Source organism: Pagrus pagrus (assembly GCF_965226575.1).
Source record: "Pagrus pagrus genome assembly, chromosome: 9".
Taxonomy (NCBI): Eukaryota; Metazoa; Chordata; class Actinopteri; order Spariformes; family Sparidae; genus Pagrus; species Pagrus pagrus.
In genome coordinates, this window is record NC_140193.1 from 6,251,192 (window position 1) to 6,276,751 (window position 25,560).

General features: G+C 40.7%; 1 protein-coding gene across 4 annotated transcripts in view; it reads right to left on the bottom strand.

The window, feature by feature from the left end:
• Nucleotides 1-25,560, bottom strand: part of col18a1a (collagen type XVIII alpha 1 chain a) — an 85,424-nt gene that overhangs the window by 43,156 nt on the left and 16,708 nt on the right. For 2 of the 4 annotated variants that reach the window (XM_084361306.1, XM_084361305.1), the window contains exon 1: nucleotides 1,063-1,500. The exons of the other annotated variants lie outside the window; for them this stretch is intronic. In XM_084361306.1, coding sequence (XP_084217432.1) covers nucleotides 1,063-1,393 — 331 coding nt within the window. In that variant the 5' untranslated portion in view covers nucleotides 1,394-1,500. Of the gene's footprint in view, nucleotides 1-1,062; nucleotides 1,501-25,560 lie in introns of those variants that run through there. 4 annotated transcript variants of the gene reach the window in all.

The following is a 25,560-nucleotide window of genomic DNA, read 5'->3' on the forward strand; positions in this document are numbered from 1 at the left end:
TTTCAGGTCCTTTTTCAAATCCAGATTCAGAACCAGACCCAGATCCAGAGCCAGACCAAAGACCTGACCCAGTGTCTGATGCTAATTTAGACTCAAGCCCAGATCCAGACCCTGACACATTTTCTGTAAACTTTAAATGATCAGATCCTCCAAAACCCATATCCTTTAGTGAAGATGTGCCAACATCTAAGTTACCTACAGCTGCCTGGCTAATTAATGTTGCTTGGGTAGGCTCATGCTCATTTACTAATGTTTGAGTTGCATCTAAAAAGTGACCAACTTGGGTGGTCACCACTTTCTGGCTTGTTGCTGATGCTTGACTGGGCAGTTGAGTTTGGGCAGCTGTGGGTATTGAGGTAGTGTCTGATTTTTTGTTAGCTGTTTGAAATGGGGTAAATAACATTTTTGGGGTAGTAGTTGGTGTTTGGGTTGTAGGAAGTGTCTTGATAGCAAACGGAATTTGTGTAGTCCATAACTTTTGGCTAGGCAAAGTTTCCTGCTTAGCTGTTGATTCAGTAGCTGGTAACTGATTAACTTCCACCACTTGGTTGTCCTTGGTTACAGAGTTGTTGCCTACAATTGGGGTTAGTAAATCTCCTGGGGTGGAGTTTTCATGAGTATACTTTGTCAAATTAAAAGCATTAGCATTTGAACTAGAGCTACTGTTAAGTTGTGTATTTTCTTTGGTGTTATTGGGGTTTTTTGTGCTACCAAGATAATAACCGTCATCTGTTTCTTTTTGAGTGGTTACGGTGCTGTTATGAAACTTCAATTTTAGCTCATTTGTTTGGGATACTACACTGTCTCCGCTTTCTAACCCCCTAAGATCAGTGGGCATGACTTCTCCTTGTTGGTTTTCCTCAATTCCCCAGCTAGTTTCAGATCCTGTTCCAAATCCAGATTCAGATCCAGATCCAGATCCAGAGCCAAACCAAAGACCTGAACCAGTGTCTGAAGTCAATTCAGACTCAAGCCCAGATCCAGATCCTGATACATTTTCTGTAAACCTTAAATGATCAGAACTTTCAGAACCCGTACCCTTTAATGAAAATGTGGCATTACCAGGTTTATGTTTGCGTGATGAAATCCCAGCTGCTCCCTTTTCTGAAGCATGTTCATTTTCTGGTTGTGTTGTAGTGGTCAGTCGAGGAGCCTGAGTGGTCTCATGCAAAGTCTGCACAACCTTTTGGATGCCAGGTCCCTCATCAATTATCTCCAGTCCAGCTCTTGCAATATTCTCTGATGGTGGTTCTCCACTACCTGCTGGACTGCCAGATCCCTCATTGTCCACTGTTGGGGCCAAAGTTGTAGTACCAGTCCAGGACCAGAACCAAGCATCAGAGTGGACCACCCACAGGGCCAACAAAAGTATAACTCCAAACTGGGTCCTCATCTTGGATATAATGTCCAGTCTTGACCACGTCCACCTGCTTTATCAGGCTCCCAGAGTGAACTATGACATGTCCACACAGCCACTACACTCCTCACACACACTTTCCAGCTCTGTCTTCACACACACTCCAGAAGCAGAGAGGAAAAGTGAGGAGGAGTGCCCCATTCAAAAGAGTAAAGGGGGAAAGCAGGAGGAGGTGGGCTCTGCATTGGCTGCCCTGGCAATATTTCCTCTTCTGACTCCTCCTTCCTCCTCCTTCTCCTTTTGTCACTGCACTGAAAAGCGATCTCTCCTGCTGACTGATACCTTAGAATTACGGCAGCCTTGCCTTTCAGCGTACAATACTGATGCCTTCAGTGTTTTACAGAGAAGGGCAATTTGTTCCCCTTGACTCGTTCTCTTTGTTAAAACATGATAATAAGAAAACTGCAGATCTAGATTTAAAAAACTGAACACTGATTGATACTACAGTGAGAGCTCAGGATGTGGTCATGTGATTTGCTGATTTCAGTTTTCAACAAAAATAACTGTATGATAGTTTTGGGTGAATGTTTGAAATATAAGGAATTCATCCTTATGGATTAAATTAGTCCAATTACACTGCAATAATGCAACCAATAACTGAGTCAAGCTGCTTTTGTGATGTTTGCTATGTTTTAAGATAATCTAACAACAGTACCGTATGTTATTGTGCTAATTGTATTATTTTTGAGGATAATGGTGGAACGACAAAAAGTAAACTAAAGAAATTAAATCCACTTGATTAAGTGAAAGGTTTTTTCTGGACATTTATATCAAGAAAGTGTAAAAATTCAAGCCTTTACTTACTTTTTCAGCTTATTTTCTTCCTCTAGTTTAGATGCGCCCTAAACCTAGTGTCCCTGCATGCATTGTCTCTGCTCTACATGGTGCCATTTATTGTTCAATTCAGTTAAGACCCCCTGTTTTCAGTGTTCTGTGGTTACACAGTAATCCAGTCCCTGTCTTTCTTGTTCAGACTGGTTTTCCATACAGCCAGTGTGATCAGTTGACAGAGACCCTTGACATCTGCTAACGGGAGCTTAGTGAAAAAAGGAACAGGAGGTTTGTGCAAGTGTCTCTCTAATAGTACCAGGGGTTTAAAATAAAAGGAAGCATTTTGTGCTTGTAACCTCACGTGCTGATAGAAAGGAACTTATTTCATTTGTGCACAGCTTGCTGCCAGCCCGCTATAGGTTCCAGGTGCTTATGTTGAGCTGCATAAATGTCTTGACACAAGCTTGACAACTTTATCCGGCAGTCTCGGTCATTGCCTGGGGTCACTGATGTTCCTGCTGACCCCTGTCTGCAAGATTATGTTTGTTTGGTCTAACAAAGAGGGAGAGTGAGCACCAAAGAAATAAAGTAGAAAGGTGGAAAATATAATAAAATCTTGCAAGAATGTAAAAATGTCTACAATACAGCCTTCAGTTGTTAAATGTAATAAGTGGCTGTGAGCTCACTTATTTTTCACAAGGCCAAGCTATTTTTGCACTTCTTGCCCTGTTGAAAGGTTCAATGAAAGAAAAATATTGTGTGTAGTCATATGAAAAGCAGCTTCCTTTTGGGCAAATATGGCTAAGGGAATATGATTGTCTTTAGCTGATGTCTGACTCTTATTTATAAAGAACATTTCCTTCAGGAAAAAAGAAAGAAAATGCATTTTCCACTACAATACTTAAGAATGTTTTTCTATCCTCAGTTCAGTGATGAAATTCTAGGATGCTGGTTGTAGCAGGATAATAGTAAATGTAAATTACTGTGGCGTGATGTAATCATAGAATCATAGAAGATTGACACATTTCTATGGCAAAATAAGTCATTTTTTATATATTTTTGAGGCAATGCTATGCAAGACAGTCACCATCACAAGGAGATCAGAAGTAACATCAAATTAGCCACAAGCCAAGTTTCTGTGGTCCGACAAATTCAGTGATGAAAGCCACTAGTCAGTCTGTAAACTAAAACAGTTTATAGCATGGATTTGGTTAATAAACCCCAGGGTCATGAACTCTGTCTTGTGAAAGGTAATGATTAGCCTTAAACATAAATTATTCTCTCTTATGGACTCATTGGTTCATTGCATTAGGATTTCAGTACCAAGAAACACTTTCTTAAGAGATAAAAAGCTGTCATATGCTCTTTCACCTCATCTCTTTCTGTTCTTTAAACTACACAAGATGCAAAAACCCAACCCAAAATGTATCACCAGAAGACTCCAATCAGAGTCTTATTGTTCCATGACAAAGATGGCAACAAAGTAGCCGAAAGGTGTGTTTCTATGACTGTGAAAGATAAGAGATTATGCAGAGTTTGGGAGTTTTCAAACACTTGAAAATGGGAAACTTTCCAAAAAACGTGGGTGGCCACACAAACACCCCGTCACCTCAGAATAAGGAAATGGTCTGTTTATTGATGGTAAAACCTGACAAGGTAAAGACTAAATTGCACTTAATGAAGGTAGAACATTTGCGCTTTTCGAGTGACAGTTTTTGCAACACAGGTAATCTGCACTTATCATACTATTAACATACCTTGAACTTGTCACATGTCTGTTTCTCTCTTTTCAACATGCCTTTGATGTCTATTACTGCGAGTCATAATGACAACACGGCTGGAAGATTTCCTGTTTTCGAGATTTGTAATTGCAACAGGTAATTACAGTAAGCATGGCGGAAAAGTTTGCACTGTACTGCGCGTCGACGACAGAAGGGAGCCTAAACACAGGAATGCATCTCATCTACTTTACTGATGATAGATCTTTTTCTCGGGGAATCAAACTCAAAGACTTCGGATAAGCAGTCATTTTTAAATGTACTGTAAATCAGAAAGTGGCAGAAAAATGTTTCTAAGTGGGCTAAAACTTTGGATTTTGTTGTCATTTGCCAGAAAACAACAAAATAGTGTCATGACTATGTCCAAACATGCTCGTATTAAAATGTGCTTTAATTATTGCATTACACATGAAGCGGTTCCTCCTTCTGGAGACTCCAAACTGTCTTTAATAAGGACTTTCTTGTAACCCAGTTCACATGCTGGTCACCTGCTGTCAAACTTCTGCCCTGTGACAGAGGACCATAATCTCAGCAGGGATCTCTAGTGATCTAAAAGGGTCAGTTCACCCAAATTACACCCAAAAACAAGATAAGACTTCCAGTGCTTTTGGCAACACCAATGGAATTCCACTCACCTCCATTTTGTTTGGGTAGCCACAAAACGCTTAAGTAGATAAAACCAAATCTCCATGGCTCGATACCAAGAGATGTTTTTGATAATTCTGCTGTAGTGAACCCATAAATCAGAGACCGGAGACCAGTTATCACACATTACACAGGAACAAATTAAAATCTTGTTTCAAATGTTCACACATGAAGCAGATAGTCTTGCTTGTGCCTAGGGCAAGTTAATCTCCAAAGGCCCCCAGCATGATGTGTTGAGGGTTAAAGGGCCCTGACCTGGTGTTCACCCCTGTTGACGGCCCTGAGAGGTGGTAATGGTTTATATTAAGGCCCCTGTAATAAATGTTAGATTATAGTTAATGGAGCCCCTGCTGCATGTCTTGTTATCAGTTTATAAGAGCATAATAAATGAACTATTAATCCAAAAAGGCATTTTAACTGCTAAGAAATGCATAATAAAGTATGTGTTAGTCTTATTAAACCAACAAAAATAACAACTGGTACTCATTAGGATTTTCTTAACACTTTTGAGCAGTCTATAAACTTTAAAGTGCCTGTAAATGTCTTCTAATCTAACAATAAATGTTAAACTTTCTTATAAATGTTATTAATACAATACAAAGACCTTTATTACAAGTAGGTTGAATCATTTTAAATCTCATCACCATTCTGGAAATAATTCATGTGGAATCACACTATAAAACTACGGATTCATACATTTATTATGTTACTTTTTAAGTCATTTCTGACTGGTTTGGTGTTGCTATGAACTCACATCTCTACTCATTAAGTGGTATTCCTGACACATTTCCTTAATGTCTGTGACCTGTGAAATCCTGAGATGTTTCAAACTATGTTTGATGGATGGACTGAAATTCCAGGCCTCCCCGGTGCGAGTCCTCACAATGCACAGACAAAAGTGTGAAACCTAAGACCAGCAATGAGTGTGAGGGCTGAGACCATCAATGGGAGGATGAATGATCGACTAATTACAACACCAACAAAACCTGCTGAACGTAATCCACAAGGGCCCGACGGTGTCCAATTACCTGTCACTGCTCAGCAGTATTTTATGTCACACCGACTGTCATCCACATATTGAATTTCATATGAAGAGTGCCTGTTTCATCAGTGCCTAAATATAGCTTTTGTGAATAATTTAAAGAATATGAGGGCATGCAACACTATCCTACACAGGTGGCAGTGGAGACAGGGAAAGTATGCATTTAAAGAAATCCTTCCCTACAACGTTAAAGCCTTAAAATAACATCTTTATCTGTCAAAGGATCTGCAGCTAGTTGGCCCAAGGGTTCCACTGCAAGGCAATGCTATAGCCAAGTCTTTTTGACCTTAAGTGTAACTGCTGTACAAACAGAGAGGCATGAAACTAGACGCAAGTCACAACACAGGTTGACAATACAAAAAAACATGAAGGTCTACTCTCTGTAGGTCGTAGAGCAGCCAGAGGGCCTTTTGGCCGCCCTCCCTGCACCTTCACTGTTGTTATTTCAGCAAGTGAGGGGTCGTTGACCTCTCGCTGTGAGTCACAGTATAGTCGCCGTCTCAGCGGTAAGCTCTGAGGCGCTCGTAGCTGGGAGTTTAAAATGACACACGCAAACTAGGATATCCTCAGACACTTGTGAACGAGCCCACATATGGCTGAAGTACATGAGCGGACAAACAAACTTGGAGGTGCAGTCCCACAGCATGTCACAGCTGAGCAGCAGTGTAAACAGCAAGACGCAAACAGACATAAACACGAGTGAACATATGGCTGACACACACACACACACACACACACACACACGACTCTCTTGTCTGAGTTGCAGCCATACAGCGTCACAGCTGAGCAGCAGTGTAAACATTAGGGGTAGACCGATTTTCAGCATTTTCTGCTTATTGGTAGCTGATTTTTTTGCAGTTTGCTGATAAAATTAAGTTATTTTGCTTTGACAATATTTGACAACAATTAATATCCTATAAACACTGAATAATCTGAATCTGCAAAGCAACTAGTAACTATATGTATCAAATAAATGTAATGGAGAGGAAGTTAAAAGTAGCAGGAAATGGAAATATTCAACTAAAGTACCTCAAAATTGTACTTAAGAACAGTACTTGAGTAAATTGTACTCAGGTTTATTTCAGCACTGGTTGTTTGAAGCGTTTAATTTTTACGGCAAATAAATATCGGTCCCAAATATCATTTTTCAGTCTCCTTGATTTCTAATAATCGGTATCAGCCCTGAAAAAAGCTGTATCGGTTGACCTCTTGTAAACACGTCCCAATTTGAATCAGCTGCAGGAATAAAAACACATGACGATATGCCTGTAATACGATCATCTGATCGTCCTCCAACACCGTGCATAAAGAGCCAAAAGAAAACCTCTCTCATCTGACCCTGTATCCCCGAGCAACAGGTTGCAACAGAGTGAATCACAGTACAGTAAAGGGACTATTCACCGGCTCTGGAGCTGAATTTAAAGCCTGTTCAGAACATTGAAAAAAGGAATGATTCACATATCTCATCCCCTCTTTTCAAGGCACAAACAGACGTTTGTGGCCATGTACTTTTCTTGCTGCAGCCTCATGGGAATTGGCGTAATATACTGTGCATCCAAGACTATAAACTTCACATTAGCCTAGATAGTTAGACAGTGCAACACTTGACTGAGATTGGAGGATAGACTGCATTTGTGTCAGTCTCAGAAAGTCCTACATATCAGCATTGTACATGCATTTTATAAGGTTACACTTAATCCATCTTGGCAGCAGCAGCTTGTGCTCTGAAACATATATAGCGCCTCTGTACTGTCACACTACACAGGACAAATCCCACGTCTGAACGAAAAACCCTAATTCAAATGACATCCTGTCTCACATCTCTGAGATCTCTGAGCAGTGAATGTGTGTCACTGAGTATGCGAGACAGCCGGAGAATGAGAGGTGGGGGGTTGGCTGACAGAATGGAGGTCAGGAGGTCGCAGCTATCAGATTAGGAGGGAAAAGGGGTCTTGTTTCCCACAAATAGAGACTTATCGCAGGGCTGGAGTGGTCTGCAGCAGCAGGTTGTGAGTGAGGAGCCTCGTCTGCTGTGTTCCAACACGATAACTATCGTAAACGCAAAGTGTTCAAGTTTCTCAAGTTTGTCGTCTATTAAAAAGAGCTGCAGAATAGCTGAGAACTTTAGGAGAGTGCTGACGACTTCACAAAACAACACAAAGAGCTGCGTCTGCGTGGGCACGAACAGAAGAAATGTGGATTGAGGAGTCAGTAAGAAAAGCAATTAGCGAAGCAGTTTTACACTCCTGTGATGCAGGATTTTAAGATAGCAGCGGAAACAGTAAAATAACACAATGAGCTACGAGGTCTTACAGCTGGTGTATGTTCTTGTGTGTGTAACACAGGATGAAATCAGATTGTGCTGCAGCAATAAGTCAACTTTGTATCCCGTCTACACTGCAGAACTTTTTGCTGACGTCAGTTTTTATCCAAAATTTGAACTACAGTTTGTATCTGTAACACATCTGTAATGATCTGTTTGAATTTGTATTCTTTAGTTAGACCGATAGCGTGAAGTATTCTTACATAATTATCTTGCAATGTTTCGCATAATCACTGTATCGTGAATCAATCATTATCGAGTGAACTGCATCCTATCATGAGTTACTCTTTGATTGCCACCCCTAGTTTTTAGAAGTGCAATAAGACAGCCCTACTACCTGAACGCAGTGATCTCATCGACATGAATGAGGAAGCCTACAGGACGTTTTTGCCTCCAGTGGCAGTCCAGAAGCACCATTAGTCCTGTTTTTTGTGTTTGTAGTATTGATCAAGGCCTGAATTTAAGAGTGGGATTAAGTAAAAAAAAACCCGCAGCTCCTACAAATAGCTGTAACAGTGACAGAAAAGTCTGTAGCACCAACTCCAACCTGAACTTTTTAAAAAATCCCATCGTATGGCAAAGTAAGCAGTGATTTGTCATTACAGTCGTCTCAAATCCCAGCAGACACCAAATATGAAGGCAGCTTTTTGTTGATTGCTTCACAGACTGAATCTTTCAAGCGCTTCAACTGAATAATCCAGTCTCCTGTAGAAAGAGACAGACAGTCAGACGGAGCCCTGCAGGGTTACTCACAGTCCTGCTCAGGCAAGCAGAAACAGCTTGGCTGTCACTCTGAATAAGACACATTCCTTAACAACAGGAGAATATGTAGCCTGTGGTGCCTAAACTACAGTAACAGTATAGAGAAGAGGTGGAGGCTGCACTGTATACGGGATAGAGGGGAGGCATTTACCATCTTTAACGCACTGAAGAAATGTAATTTTCTCTGTAAACACTCATTTATCAAACAGGGCAGATCAAAGACAGAGTCGTGTTCTGTACATTAAGAAAATATGACGAGTACATGTTAGTTTGAAACACCATGAAATTCCCTGGCGACCGACGAGTCATTGGTTTCTTTGTTATTCTTTGGCTAGAGATTTAATAAAACCCCGTGAAACATGAATGTTTGGGTTATTCTACCGACGCACCGGCAAAACAAGGCGCCAGATTCTCAATTTTATGTCAATAAACTAAGAACTTAACTAAAATAACTCAGGATGGACCCCAGTTTCACTCAGCTTTCTTTTCATATTCTCATGAATTATCTCATCTGAACATGACACTGCCTTAAATAGAGACGTAGTGCAGGAAATGACCAAATGCTGCCTCGCGGTCGTTCCCATTCTACCTGTAATGACTCCACTAATTAGTGCACTGTCAAGTCGGAGCATCCGGAAATGTCACGACTGTAATTGGCCCACAACTGCCTGTGAGGTGTAATCTCAACTAATGACAGACACGGTATTGAGTCCACTGCCTGAAACAAAACTTGCACAACATGGCGAGACAAGCTGGAACTGCAGAGCAACTACATTACTCTAATAGAGGTTTACCACATAAATGTGCTTTTTATACTTCGTAGTAAGTTTGTTTGGCTGCTTTACAGACGCTTTGTGAGAGTTTACATACAATCAAGATATCACTGTCGTCCATTAAACATGTTGGGAGGTGTTGGTAGCGTTGGCAAGGAAGAATATTTCCGCCCTCAGGATACAGACTTACAAATAACAAGCAGCAGCTTAGGAAAAATGTGTGCTAGCATTTCTGCCTGGGGTACCAGATCACATCCCAGAGCAGGGACATGTAGCTGTGGGGAAATAGCTCCCTCTACTGTTCACAAGGTGAGCTACCACACACAACAGGCTGACTCACTCACACAGCCTCGCCTCAGTTGTCTATTTTTAACCGATTAATTTTGATCTACATTTAAATGCATTAAAAGCAGTTTCCATATAATGAAGTGACCCAATATTTATTAACTCTCTCTCCTGTGTCATGAAGAATGAGCTCACCACGATCAATAAAAATAACCGCTCTCTGACGTGCTGTCCCACATCCTCTCAGCTGCAGACTGTGTCAAAATGACAAAAAGCTAACTTTACCAGACAGCTGGTGCCCCCCCCAACAAAAACACACCTGCGGAAAATCAAACACAACGTCCACAATGCCTGTCAACAGCAAACAGCACCTCGTGGCAGATAAGGCACGTAGTCCAGGTGTCGAGGAAAAACCAGGTAATGTGGAGAGCTGCAGCGACAAATCCAGAACATGATGAGTAATCAGCTGCTACATTTTCGCCAGATATTTAAAAATTTTAGAAAAATAAGTAAAAATTCTCTGTGAGTTTAATTTAACTGTGTATTTTCTGGTTTCTTTACTCCTCTATGACATTAAACTGAATATCTTCGGGTCATCTTTGGCTCCACATTCTCCATCTTTGTCTTACGTTTTATGGAGCAAACAACTAATCGATGAACCGAGAAAATAATAAACAGATTAATCTACACTGGAAATACTCATTTGTTGGTACCCAAGCTTTGAAAAATGTGTGTACAGTTGATCGTGTGTACAGCTGCAACAATTAGGCGATAAGTCAATCGATATAAAATAAATTGCCAAATATTTTGATAATCAATTAATCTTTCAAGCAAAAACGACAAACATTTGCTGGTTCCTTCTTCTTAAATTTAAACGGTTTGCTGCTTTTCTTTGTCATGTCTTTGGGTTTTGGACTGTTGGTTTGACAATAGTCTGTTGTCATTATCGATTAAGTTGCCAGTTATTTTCGCAAAAAATCAAGTAATTGTTTAGTCTATAAAATGTCAAAGAATTGTGAAAAAAGCTCATCAAAATTTTCCCAGAGCCAAAGTGATGTCCTGAAATGTCTTTACTTTTTCCATACAACAGACCAAAACTAAAAGACTCATAAATTACAAAGAAAATTAGCAAATGTTGCTTGAAAAATGACTGAAACGATGAATCGATTATTAAAATTAAACTTCCTTTGTGTGACTAATCAATTAATCGGCTAATTACTGCAGCTCTTTTGGACAAAAGACACAATTTCACAACATCACTTTTGGTTCTGGGAAATTATGATGAGCATTTTTTTTGACATCTTAAAAACCAAACAAATAATCGATCAGTCGTGTAAATAATCAGCAGATTAATCGATAATGAAAATAATCTTTAGTCGTGTCTCTAATTGTGTGTGTGCTGGAGTTCAGAGGGAACGACTGCATTGCACACAATCCTTGTTTAATGTGATTCCCACTGAGATAATAATCTCATTACGAGGTGTTTGTTTTCATCAGCTGCGGCGATGTGGTGGCCAAGCCTCCAGCACAACTCTCAACACACCTGCACTGTTGATGTCACAGCGCAGACAAAACCACAAACATGTAATCACCGTCATTATGTTTCCTGAACGATGGCACTCGACAATTACGTCCTTCGAGGTGTTGGCTCTTTGACATTTAATAGTGCATGAGATGACTTGCAGGAGGACGTATGGGTGGATTATGTAATTATCACCGCTGCCAAAGCAAACCTCATTTTGACTCAAGCATGCAATTCAAAACAGATTTTCATCTTTGTGCCAAAAACACACAGAATATCTACATTACCTCCATGTTCTCATCAACATACAGAAGCTTTTGATAACACAAGCGAGTCTGCTGTTCACTGCTCTCATCAGCAGAGGGAGACTAAATCACTGTCAGGTCTGTGATGGAGGTTCAATGGGACCCTGACCTCATTACAGTCCAAAGCACTGAGGTCACAGGACTGTCATCGGCATGCACACGCACACACAACACACATATCAAATGAGAGGCAGGCGGAGCCGACAAACAGGATGACAAAGTCCAACCAGGTCGTCTTAGGAAGCCCAGCCTAAATATTTAGTTACACTAACCTGCAGCAAAGTGCCATGTTGCAGACAGACAACATGAGTAACACAATGCTCCCTCTACTGTCTGTATAAATTATCTGTATTTCTTTTAATCTTTATCAAAACAGTTATTAAATAGAATCCAGTCTCCCTTTGTACTTGTTCACTCACTCATGGATACCAGCCGTCTAAACAGATTTTTTTCCAAACCAACCAAACAAGAACATGGCGGTCGGAGGTAATCATACAAATATAAACTTCCACTTACAGCAAAGTTATTTACAACATTATAGTGAAAACAACACACCTCACTCCTAAAGCTGATTGAATTAAAACAGAAATGCAACAATGTTAATAATTATGCCAAAGACAAGGACTTAATTAGGTGAAAAAACAAAACAAAAAAATGTTTAAAGACAGTCAAATAAAGTTTAAACCAAGCAAAAAGTCATATCCAGTCAGAGCTGAAAGACATTTCTCAGTTCCTTAATTGAGTAAGTACAAACCAAAGTAACAGTGATGATAATACTTGAACTGAAAGAAGTGAATAAAGTTATTTTTCACTGCCCATTTCATCGCTTATGAAAAAAAAACAGGAAAAAAAAACAGGAGAAACAGGAAAGAGCCCAGCGTGTGGTGAAAAATGACCACCGGTGCATGTAAGAGTTAATTCATTTTTCAAAGGAAGGCCCTGGATGAACTTGAAGTGAAGGGTCATCCCGCTCTGACAAATCATTTACCTGCTTTCTAGACCTGAAAAGAATGGAAAGGGACTCTCCCACACCTGGAATCCAGACACTCTGCTTGTCCAATATGGGCAGGGTTAGAGGGTTAGAGGGTTACAGAGTTGAAAATGCCCCGCTCAGGTTCGCTACACATTTACCACAGAATATCTAATGACTCGTGTAAAAACTGCATTCTAACAGTGAACATTAAGAAGTTGGAGAATTAGGCACGGTATTAGAGATTGGCGCGTTAACATTTTGTATTTCAACATCCTCAGCAGGGTTTTTTCCTCTCTTTGTGGTAGAAAACAGGGTCATTAGCAGGCCAGGTACAACCAGGTGGCTACAGGTCAGAGAATTGGGGTTTTTGGCTGGAGGGTTAAGAGTTTGTCTCCTAAAAGCAGCTGGGAAGATCTGGATTGGGGGAATAAATGAGTGAGTGTCATTTTCTTTTGACGAACTGGCATGAAGATGTCCTTAAGCAAGGCACTTACAGTCTAATTGGAGCAGCTCACTGGCCAATGATAAATGACTGTGTGATAGTTCAACCACTTCACTCAGATTACTTTCATTATCGAGTAATCTGCTGATTATTTTCATATTAATCGGTTAGTTTAGTCTATATCACAAGTCCCAAAGTGACGTCTTCAAATTGCTTCTTTTGTCCAACGAACAGTCCAAAACTTAAAGACTATTCATTTACTCTCATGAACGGCAGAAATTCATTAAGAAGCTGCAACTAGTAAAAGTTTGATATTTTTGCTTGAAAAATGACTGAAATGATTGATCGATAAAATAACATAACTCAGTTTTCTTTGCATTTAAACACATTTTCTACAACATCGGTTAATCGACAAATCGTTGCATCTCTACACTTGGCTCTTCTTTAGTTTAATGCTTTACTTTTATGTATTGATTGGTCGTCTTTGACCATTTACAACCCTACAGCAAATCACAGTTGTGTACGGACCACACAAACTGAGTGATGCTCCATTAATGCCACCTACTTTAATACTGATAAAATGCAGCTTGTCAACATCTCTGTTTTTCCGAGAACCACCAAACTAACAGCATGTTGAAGAAATTAAAGTGGAAAATAGATAAAATCACATGTTTTTCCATTGGTGAGCACCAGTCGAGGTGAGTCTGGAGGTGGAGAGGTTAGTCGAGGAATTGCAAATACCAGCTGTTTCCCTGTGACTGCCTACCAGCACAGTGCACGGCAAGTCTGAACTTTTCCTTCCTCAGACATCTGACACACATGAAAGAGGCCAAAGGGGTCCAATTTGGGGCCAAAAGCTGAGCCATATTTTCACACCTCATAAAAAATGTCAGATTCCAACCAAAGCCATGTTTAGGGAAAATCAGCTCAATAAAAATGCTGCGAAACAGAACAGCAGATACTTTTCCTGCCACCTTGTCTAAACTACTGGCTGAGGATCAGAGGGTTGAATAATTTCAGGTTGTGCAACAGCAGCTCATCACCAATCAAAGGGAAATCCTGACGGTTGCTACCTGATCAGCTACAGTGTTGTGTTTGGGGAAGGGTTCGCCAGCTGGTGATGACAACGGCGTCATTCTCACTTCCCACAAAGATGAAACAACGTGGAGATCGGAAGTCCGGCATTAGGAGTGTTGACTTTGGGGATTAGGATCCATAACCGGATGGGCAGAAAGAGAACAAATTATCCAGATACTTCTTTGAGAGGCATCTGTAAGTGACTGCAGAGAAATGGAAAACACTACTGACATCCTTTAAACAATCCTTTGACCTTTCTGTTTTCTCTCAAAAAGGCTGTGTCTGTTACTCTGTGACATGTCTCTACTAATATGTACACTGTATTCGTCCCCAGAGGACTCGTTCCTGGACATATTTATTTTCGTGCTGATGGTTGTTGTTTTTATTATTATTTCCCAGAGGAGAACATGCAGAATGAATGTGGGTTATGAGAATATGTCTCTGTATAGTTTAATCTCAGGGAAATGGTGTGGGATAGGGGTGGGCGATCCAGCCAAAAACACTAATACCACAATATCTTTAATAGCGATTACCATCCTCAATCTAAATTGCCTTTTTTTCCCTTCATTCTTGAAATGCCCTGTGAACTTCAGCCAGACTTGAACCAACAGATTAATTTCTCCATTTCCACCATTAAATCACAATATTGCATTTGAGAAAGTTCTCCTATGTTCCCAGGAACAACTCACATTGCACTGTTTATATCATCCAATGAAAAGCATTTGAATTAATTTGTCCAATCAGCACAGCGATCTGGTTCACTACATCTGTTTGTTTGCAATGCGGATACACTAATCAATGAGGTTACATGAAGGTTAGAAACAGAAGTAAGACTGCAATCTCATTTGATTCGCCAGAAAATTAGATGGCGGACGCCCACAAATTCAACAGCACGTCCATACACGTAAACAATTCAATTGCCATATACTAACAAAATGACATGCGCTACATGTCCATTACCACGATGACACAAAAACTACAACGTATAACCGTTACAGCAGCAAGACTTGAACCGGACTGGATCTTCGACGTTGCATGGTTAACATTGTGAAATGATCTCAGTTTGGTTTTGTTTAGTCACAAAAACTAAATTGTTAGGTTTAGGAAAAGATAGTATTTGGATTTTAAAAAAAGCGAGCTACATTAGCAATGTAAAAGGTACATGACATCATTACGTAATTAAAAGAACCATCCAACGACTTTTGGTTTCCCACAGGGACACCAACAGCAATTTCCTGGGTGAAAGTCCTGTGGTTGTTTCTCCAAACCACCTATTGCATCCGCCTGTTTGTCTGGACTTGGTCACTTTTATACTATGTCAACTGATTTCCTCCTTTTCTCCCTTCATTCTCCCACCATAGATATAATCAGAAATATGGGTTGTACTAAGCTACTTGCACAGACGACCTGTACAGCTTGTTGTCTTGTGAGGACAGGCTGAAGATCGAGCTCGTTATAAATTCATCACATCTTTAACCACAAGGGTATTTGGGGAAATTCCTGATCCTGAAGCAAGAACACAACAAGACTAACAAGACAAACCAACAAAAACAACTAAACTTTCTGTGTATTCAGAAGGGTAAAACATATGTAAATCAACAAAGATCTTAAATGATAAGTACCTTAGGTATCGGGTGCTATGCCTCATCTTTGCCTAAAAGGTGTAATTTTCTGTTTTCAACGCTGATTAAAGGTAGCAACGTAGGCACAGTGGAAAGAGCTGTTGAAAGTGCCAGATTTCCTAAAGTTAAATTGAGCCAAATGTATGACTAAAACACTAAACCTTCATGTGGATAGGAAAAAGGTTTGGTGTTTGTTAAGGTCCAGTCCAGCATGAAAGGCACCATTAACACGATATCCAAAACAATCTCATTTTCGTGGCCTGGTTCTCTTTTATGTTTCACTTTTGAACCGATTGTTCTCGAAATGGGTAATCGTGCCGTCTACCCACATTACTTGAGAATTTCCTGTAACATGCACTGAAAGGTTGTTGGCTGGTTTTTCCATCGGTGATCTCTTTAATGTTTTTCACCCGTGTAATAAAATGCACAGGCAGGCCCGGCAGACAGGCTGGTAAACTTGGCTTCACTACAAACCAACAATCAACTCTTTGCCAGGAACGTCTTGAGACGGTGATGAGCCGAGACATGAATTTACAGGAGTGTTACTTTTTTTTTTCGCTCCTCAGATGTGAAGCATCATCCGTGGCTATTTATACTCATCCTTTTCTTTGTGCACACCACAAGATTCAAGGCTCTTTTGTCTCATTTATAAAACTGGCTCATGGAGAACATATACACTTGCATGCTGTCAAAGTCTTCCTCCTACTACTGTTCAGAGTCAAACAGGTTTATCTGTAAAGCCCATGATATGGCTAAAAGTAAATTCATGTGTCACGGATGCTGCGGAACAATCAAAACAAAGCACTCTGGATGGATTGCAGTCTCAAAGTCTCAGACTGTGTTTATTTCCGCCCACTGACTCACAGCAAAATGCGTAAAAACTCTGCTCTTGCTGTTAAAGAGCATGAGTAAGCAGAGGAAAATCGGATATTTCTCTTACTTACTAACAGATGGAGGGGAAATCCAGACGTCTCTATTACCAGACAGTCAATAACAAGACTGGCCTTTTCGTGCGGGAAAGGATTTGCAAACATTTATACCCATACAAACATTTACGCCATGTTCAGGAAGGTGGCTACATTAGACAGCGTATTATCTGGTCAATCTGTTCGGCTTTAAGGATCGAGAAGATTTGGAGACATGAAACAATGATTTCCCCTGGAACAGGCTCTGAATCTAATCATATTTCATGGGTAGATAGTCGCACAGTTGTGCAGTTGTGAGTGGGAACCACCCAGGTGGTAACTCTAGCTCAGAAAGAATAAAAGCACAGGAGAGTCTTTCTGTTTTTGACACTTGTTGGTAGAGTACATGGGTGTGCGTGTTAAGGTGTGTCCAGGTCTGTCGACTTGCGACTTCAGAAGCCAGAGAGTCCAGTTGATGCTAAAACAGGAATTAAGCCCTGGACTTTACAAATCATTGGGTAATTCCAACCAGCCCATTTCCTCAGCCTCTTAATCCCAAAATGGGTGAAGCATGTGTTTAAACATCAAAAGGTCCTGGGACTGTGGCCGTTGGAGGAGCATTCTTCTGTGACCATGCCAATGAAAGGGAGTCATTTCCAAAAGCTTTACTCAGCCGACCAAGCATTAAGTGCCCTCAATTGGTCTATTAGAAAAAATGAATATAAGATAAATCAAAGCTTTTTTTTTGGTTTGTGCAAGGCAGCCTCGTCACCATATCATCCCAGCAAGTGCGTTCGAGAAAGAATACGGTGATTTAAAAGACATCTCTTCCAATCCCAAATAAATGAATTTAACTACATTATAAAGGATCATCGAGCCTTAATAAATGCTTTTTAAGAAAATACTGCTGAATCTCAACAGAAACAGTAGTATATTCTCTGTGCAACTCTATATAAAATGATCATATATGAAAGGGTCGCAATCAATTTTGGTGTCATTATCAGTTGACATTCATGATGAAATGACACAAATTTGCAAAATTAATAAGCCACAGATTTATTACCTGCATGTTCGTTATGATGACCTTTGCAGTGCCGTGTCTAATGATTGAGATGGCAGTTTAAACCATATTTCAGCAAAAGAAATGTTTGGAATGTATCGAACAGAGAACGATGTTACGCTTCAAGGGAAGTTTGAAATGTTTTTTTAAGGATACTTTGGTAGATTTTATCTCTGCCAGGAGAGACGCTGGAGGGAAGTTTGGTCACGTGTGTGCATCTGTCTGCAGCTCATCTACTGGATCCATCAGCCTGATATCTTCTGTCCACATTTATGACTGTATTGTCAAGAAACTGTCATGGTTGTCATTACATTTACGTATAATACTTGAATAACACTTAAAATTCTTTTTATTACTACTTTACTACTGCCAATTCTACTTTCAATATCATTGCCAATACTACTTTTTCCTATTTTAGTTAATTATTATTTTACTCCTGTACTTAACTTGTCTTACCTCTTTTGTTTTTGTATTAGGCACTGGTTTTTATTAATTTCATTTAACTCCTTAAACACTTTAAGGACATTTTGTATATTTCACTAATATTTAATGCTCTTTATTGTCTTGTCTTGTGACCCTGACCCAGGAACGCACCAGTTCTGACTGGTTTATCTATCGTGCTGTAAAAATGTGTACTTATCTCGAGCACAATAATGTCCTTCAGGATGAATAAAGTTCAATCTTATCTCAAAAAATCACATTATGTTTCCACAGTTCACCTTAACGTTATATGTAATAACTGAAGAAGCATATAAGGTTTACTCAGAAAAAGTTATTCAATTTATTCACATTGACTCAAAATGATTTAAAAAATTCATTACATGTGACACTTGAACTGATGGAAAATGTGCATGTATTTAAAAATAAGTCAGTGTTCGTCTCCCCTCCTATCCACTACTCTCATGCACACACACTGAGCACACACACAGCCTGCTCTGCGCCCACCTGTTCCCCACCCACATGCCCTCCGACACACCTGGTGGACACCTACACTCCTCTAGTTCTGGTTATTTTCGTTTAACAGCTACTTTTTCAGTCTAAAAAGCTGATTTTGAATATCACTTTCTCAGTGAACAGTGTTGCAACCCTGAAAGAAAATATTGCTCACAGTTTGCCCATGACTGACAAACTGTTTCTAATAAAAATAAATACCCATCAATTATTGTCAAACAAAGAACAACACTGATCTTCTGAGGGTTTTTCCAGATGCCTTCAAATGCAATGCTAATGCTGGGGGCCACACTCACTGTATGCCTCACTTGGTTTAGGGAGATATCTCAGAGACACATGCAGTGACAAGAGGTTCTTCACAAACAACACACACTTTCCAAAGAAAAGAATATCAAAGGCAATTGTTCTCTTAGTTCAGCAGATCTGCTCTAAAGAGCGAGTGGAGGAGGAAAAAAAAAAAAAAAGAGGAAATTCTGTGGCTTTGCAAGCTCAGTGGAACTTCATCTCCATAATCTACTGTAAGCACGGCAACTGTTTGCAGATGAAAGCTTTCATGCAAGACAAGACAATACAAGCATGCAAAGGCAGCGGCAACAAAACCCCAGAATACTGCTGACTCATTATAAGAATACAGCAGACTATCCCCAAGTCACACAAATCAGGGTAATGGACGTGGACAGCAGCTAAGGGTGAGCAGTGAGATATGAAGATGTAAAGAAACACACCGAACCGAGACACACGATGGTTCCTGCTTCAGCTCCTCTGGTTTGTGTTTTATTCTTTAAGCTAATGCAGCGGTTTACACTCCCTTCAGTTATAGCAGGACTCACCTTCCCTTAATCACACCCCAGTCGAGCCAGCAGACACAACAAAGCAACCACAAGACACTACTGCCAGCTTTAGGCTTCCTGCTCTAAAGGGAAGACAATACCATATATTTAACAGTTATAGGTGACCACTTACACCCTCTACTTTAAGATACCCGACTTGGACCAGGTAGAAATGGTAGTAAAACATGTAAAGTGGTGTTTGAATGGTGTCCTCCAACAATTGAAATCAATTCAAGCTTCAAAAACACCGGATCCTACATCTCCCGTAATGCTCCAGTAATCTGGTACCATCTTTCATTACACTACAGCTTACAGTACAGCTGCAACAGTTAATCTATTAATCACTTAGTTGATCAAAAGAAAATTAGTGGCCAACTATTTGGATCATCAATTCATTCTTTAAGTAATTTTTCAAGCAAAAAGTTCAAGAATTTGCTGCTTCCAGCTTCTTTAATGTGAGGGGTTGCTGCCTTTCTTCATCATTCATGACAGTAAATGAACAGTCTTTGGGCTTTAGGACTTTTATTTGGACAAAAGAGGGGATTTGAAGATTTCACTTTAAGCTCCAGGAAATTGTGACGAGCATTCTTGAGAATTTTATCAACTAAACGATGAAATAATTGTTAGTTGCAGCCCCTTGTGACACAGACTTTCTGTTATAAATTTGGCATCCTGAGGGCTATTTTCTCAGACTTGATGTTTTCACAGGCTACTGAGTACTATGCATGACTAATGAATGGACCTTCATGTGAAAAATTGGTGGAATGCTCCTTAAACAGTAAGTGATCGTGGCCATTTAGTGTAAACTCATGTCACAGTGGAAAGATTTGATACCAAAAATGGAAAGAGATTGTTTAGGTGCCGTGTCAAAGCTCTGTAAACGTTCAAGAAAGATGGCCCCGATTCTGACTTTAGGGAAGGAAATAACGGAATGAATCATTTCGACTGGACTGAATCACAAAACAATCTGAGAGAAACAGACAATCTCTCTCTCTGCAATGTCCATCTTTTCAATCTTCCCCTCAGTGCCCTGAAAAGCCCCCCCGACCCCCGGCTCCAAACTCCAAAGTGAAAACATTCCTACTTAAATTATCCCATTAGAACAAAAGAGCTTCTCTACAAAACAGGGGACAAAAGAGGGGAAAAAAAGCATTCCGATCATGTTGGTTCAGGCTTTGCAATACCAAAATACTGCATGTGAAAGAGGAACGGCAGGCAGGCCCGGCAAAAGTATCGCCCCTGGGCTGTGGTTTTGTGTGGTCAGTGAGGGAGGGTGGAGTTTTCTTCCACCTACAGCCTCCTGGAAACAAGACAGGCTGACTCAGTTCGATTATCTGTCAGGAGATCCATCCGTTTGTCCTGCCAACAAATGAGCCTTATTTCTTTTAAATTACTGGCAATCTAGGAAACAGTGATCTTTTATACATCACATCCCTCAAACCTCCTATATATTTGATCGGCAAGCACTGAATAAAAGTAGTTTCCGAAAGCTACAGCCCTGAATCCTCAGATGAGAATATCAGAAAGCATTAGTCATCACAAACGCCTCCCATTTCCTATCGGTAGGAAAAGCTGCTGCAAATAATGAATCTTTATTCTGCAGAGCAGGGGGGAGTTGCACAATCAAGTGTGAGTGATTGGTAAAGCATGTTTAAATGATTTCTGAGGGATTTGGGAGAGGGGAAAAGGTGGAGGTGTTTTCAAACCACATGTGATTTATTTCACATCCGTGACACTCTTAGAAAAACACAGCTGACGGTGTAGGAGGCGAGGGAGGCAGAAAGAAATGTGTCGTCTTCCAGACATATAACACTGCAACTGGATTACCGAGGGCCTCGATCATTTTAACAGACGTGCAGGGATTTCCTTCATCTTTGCATTCGTCATGTTGCTGAATGGCTACAGATGGCTGGAGGGATATTTCTTTAGTCTCGATTCAAGTGTAACTGCTATACTTCCGAAAAAGTCCCAAAATGCCCATATGCATACCTTAGAATGATTTCTTTTCAGAGCAGTTAGGAAGTCGTGCAACTGATGCGTTTTTGAGCGTTCATTGACCTTTACGGGTGTTTCAGGGTTACAGTCATTCTGGGTTGAACAACGAGGAACTCATCGGCCTCTAACCTCCAATTTTAGGACAATACAGCAGGACAATGATCCTGAACACAGAGACCAGGAGTGCTTTTTTAATGGCCGGACAGTCAAATGTCCTCAGCAGGCCTTAACTGGCCAAGGTCAATCACCTGACCTCAACCCAACTGAGCATGTGTTTTATTTACTAAAGCCCAGACGGAAAGCAAAAACCCCCTAGACATTTTTCCACAAGAGGCAAATCTGGCTGCAGCGTGGGCCTGGCACAGCATCAAGCACTAAACACAGCTTCTTTTATACTTCCCGAACTTGTTTAAATCAGGGAATAATCAAAGTAAACAAGACTTCGAATCTTAGAAAGCATTTGACGCCAACTTTTCAATACTTGATGGTTTTAACGTTCGGAAAAGTTTTACACCAAGCTCTACATGCTTCAAGGACAACTAAACACCGGTAAAACTGAACAAATCACCAAAAGCTTACAAGGCAGCAGTGAAAAAACAGGAAGACTCCCAAAGGATTGTGTCAGCTAGACACAATGCTACCTTTTAAAGTCTGGGTGGGGTGTACATCTGAATACCTGCTGTCTTTACTTGTCCTTCACCCTGTCCCTTGCAACTTTTATGACCCAGTCCGAAGAGCAATGCAATGGGTGTGGAGGACACTTAAATGTATACAGACTGTCCCTGTAGACGAAAGACAACATAGGGAAGAGGCTGCATCCTTTCATCCCCTAGACATCAAAGATTTGACAGAACTGAGGGGGCAAACCCAGACCCACAAGTACAGAGCTGAACAACACTCCACCGCTTTCTCACACACATCAGTGTATCATTCAACAGAAACAAAGAAACGGTCCCCACTGCAACATAATGGTCTGTTGTCTACTGTGGTTGACATCATCCACTGAAACTGTCAATGTTTGCAACTCTGTGATCTTATTTTGTGTATCTTCTGGTGTTTTCAACTTTTTTTTCTTTATTTTCCCATGAGAGTTGGTGCAGATATCCATGGTACTGACTCCGACTGACTCTGGTTATCCCTTGACTTTACTGGGCGCCACCATCACTTTGACATTTGTGGTTTTTAGTCCCCTATCTGTACAATTACTGGAAGGATTGTTATTAAATTTGGGTCACTCATGTCTTCTGAGGATGAGTTGTTGCTGTCTTTAGCACTGTCATCAAACCAAAACTTTAATTTGTTTACTTTGGTAAGATATTCCCATAATCCTCAGCTGTATAGTGTTTCGTGCCAACTAACACGCTAAATTAAGATGGCGAGCATGGGAAAAATGACCTGCTCTACATCAGTCCTGCTGATTAGCATGCTAATGTTAGCATTCTGCTCAAAATACCTCTATGGCTGAGTACAGCCTCTCACATGGCATTTTCACCAACACAGAACCTGGTCCGATTCAGGCACCTACTTAAGACCCATTAACAGAACCCAAATATTTGTTTCTAAGCTGGAACCACCACCACCAAGATGTGCAACGTACCCCCATTGATGACGCATCCTTGATTACAATGGTTCCACTCAAAACTGGTGGAAACATGGGATTGCTCGCAAGATAGCAGGAGGCTCCAAAAATCTCGAACAGAACCGGAGCCGATTCTGCCGAAATTGGATATTTTGGGCGCTAACATGGCGGTAGACTTTTAGTCATACCAGTGTTTGGTGTACCTGTAGGCCTACTTCTGTTCATGTTTGGTACTTTAGTATACTTTAAGTGCTATCCCTTACCATACCATTTTAACTGACCTACTCTTTAATTCCATTTTTACAAGTGATTTCATTCCTACTTCAGTAGAATTTATTTCGATAACAGACCACTTACTTGCATTGTTCCCCCTCAAATTATTCAAAACATGTTTTGGTTTGGTCTGATCCTCCTGTCCCAGCTGCCATTATTAAGACAAGTGAAATCTGGTAACCATTACTGTCACATGCTTGCATTTACTTCTTCCACTATTAAAGGTTTCATTGTCCACTTTCATTAAAAATCTGACTGACATTTCAAAGGTGTTTCTGACGACAGTGTCAGCAGCATTTAGCTGTTCTTGCTGGTTAAAATCTGCACAACGTAGACCCACTTACTCAGATCTGTGTCACAAGAGGGAAATAAGTCAGGCTGGGACACTTTGAGCTGAGGGGAAAACACAGACTAGATCTCAGAGTCCTGTCGTGTTTCAGTTGGATGGTGGGAGAAGTAAGTAAGAATACATGGCTATTGTCTGCTGTGAAGCATTCCCCACAAGCTGTGACTATTCACCAAGGCGACTTCACTGTGTGTGTGAGAGACAGAGAAAGCATGCTGACCCCTCACTTCGACTTCAGCTTGTGGCCATTTGAACTCACTGAGGGGGAGCAGAGATAAAATGAAGTCAAGACTTAGAGATGGGGTGGAGGGAGGGATGAAGGAACACTTCGCTGTGAGTGACAGAAATCCTTAAACTAACACACACATACACCAGAGTTTGGAGCTCCACACGCACAAAGCTTAATGCCATGATATTGCTTGGTGTGTGTGTGTGTCTGTGTGTGTGTGTGTGTGTGTGTGTGTGTGTGTGTGTGTGTGTGTGTGTGTGTGTGTGTGTGGGGCCTCGTTTTTTCTCTCTCAGACAAACAATGCACCATTCAACTGGAGAATAAACACAACAAAGGCTACAAAAGGTACGACGCAGCAGCCATAAATTGTTACAGGAAGAACATTCAGAGGCTGAGATCTCACAAAGCCACACAAGAGATGATTTATCTCATGGCATGAATGATTTGATAGAGTTGTATGAGTTGTACTTCATTTCTTTATGTTTCTATTCAGCTGCTTTGCTTCGTTTCAAGCATCTAGATGAAAATAATTGGCCAGAACTAACTAGATGAATGGCAAATACATTTCCAACCTCCTCCTTCTGCAAGAAAAACAGAAGCATGACCCCATCTTCGTAATAAAAGTCTAGGAAACTATCATTCATGGCTTGTTAGTATGTGATGAGTGTTCATACTGTATTTAATGACACCTGTGAGAGCTCTGGGCTTTTACTCAGTAGACCTTCGGTGAACCAGCGTCATCTTTTTTTTTAATTTGGAAGGAAATCATACAGCTCTCCTGTTTCACTGTGAAAACAATTTAAGCATTTAATTTGTAGGTACAGTTGGTGAAAAGCTTTGGCTCTGCCATTTTAACCTGCAAATGCTAAGAGGTGCAGACTTTTCTGCCTCCTCGACTTAATAAGGAGGCCAATCTTACAACTATGCCGCTTTTGAGCCCAGATCAGACCTATTAGGTAACGCTGCAGTAACCCAATAGCGCTGCGCCGCTGTATGGGCTGAGCGGCGGTATGCATGGCCGGAATGTGTCCAAATACCTGAGCGGTGGCAGAAAAGAAAAGGCGTATGTAAGGTAAGGAGCAGGAAGTGGAGGCAAACACACGCCTCATGTGAGCCAACAGGTCCTGATGGCTTTTTCTGCCGACGCAGTTCAAACAACGCTGAACCTGTTCGACACCCACAGATCCACCTTGAAAAATCGCCTGCCATCAGCTCAGTCCTCCGCTGAGTTCATCATGGAGTAATTTGTTGCTGGTGTACTTTTCACCCCATTGTGAATTTCCAGTGATGTATTAAACTCCTGGAAAGTGGCCAGCCTCTTAAAGCAAGGCCCCATGGACCCCTGCCCCCCCCAACAGAGACACACCTCACCAGCTCACTTTTTTTGTCCTGGCCTGAGACACAGTCAGGAGCCTGAGGCAAGACTTTTTAGAGGGTGGGGAAGTGAGAGGTCTGATTTGCCCTCGGGCTAAGAATACTGCAGTTATGTAGGGGGTTAAAAAAAACCCATCCATCAATGCAGTGTTACAACAGTTACCACATCACATTCTGTAACTTTACAGCAGAGAAAACATGTCTGAATGCTTAATTGATGCTCCCTTTGTGGTTATTTGGACAATATATCACTTCAAATTGGCCCTTACTCTCAAACATAA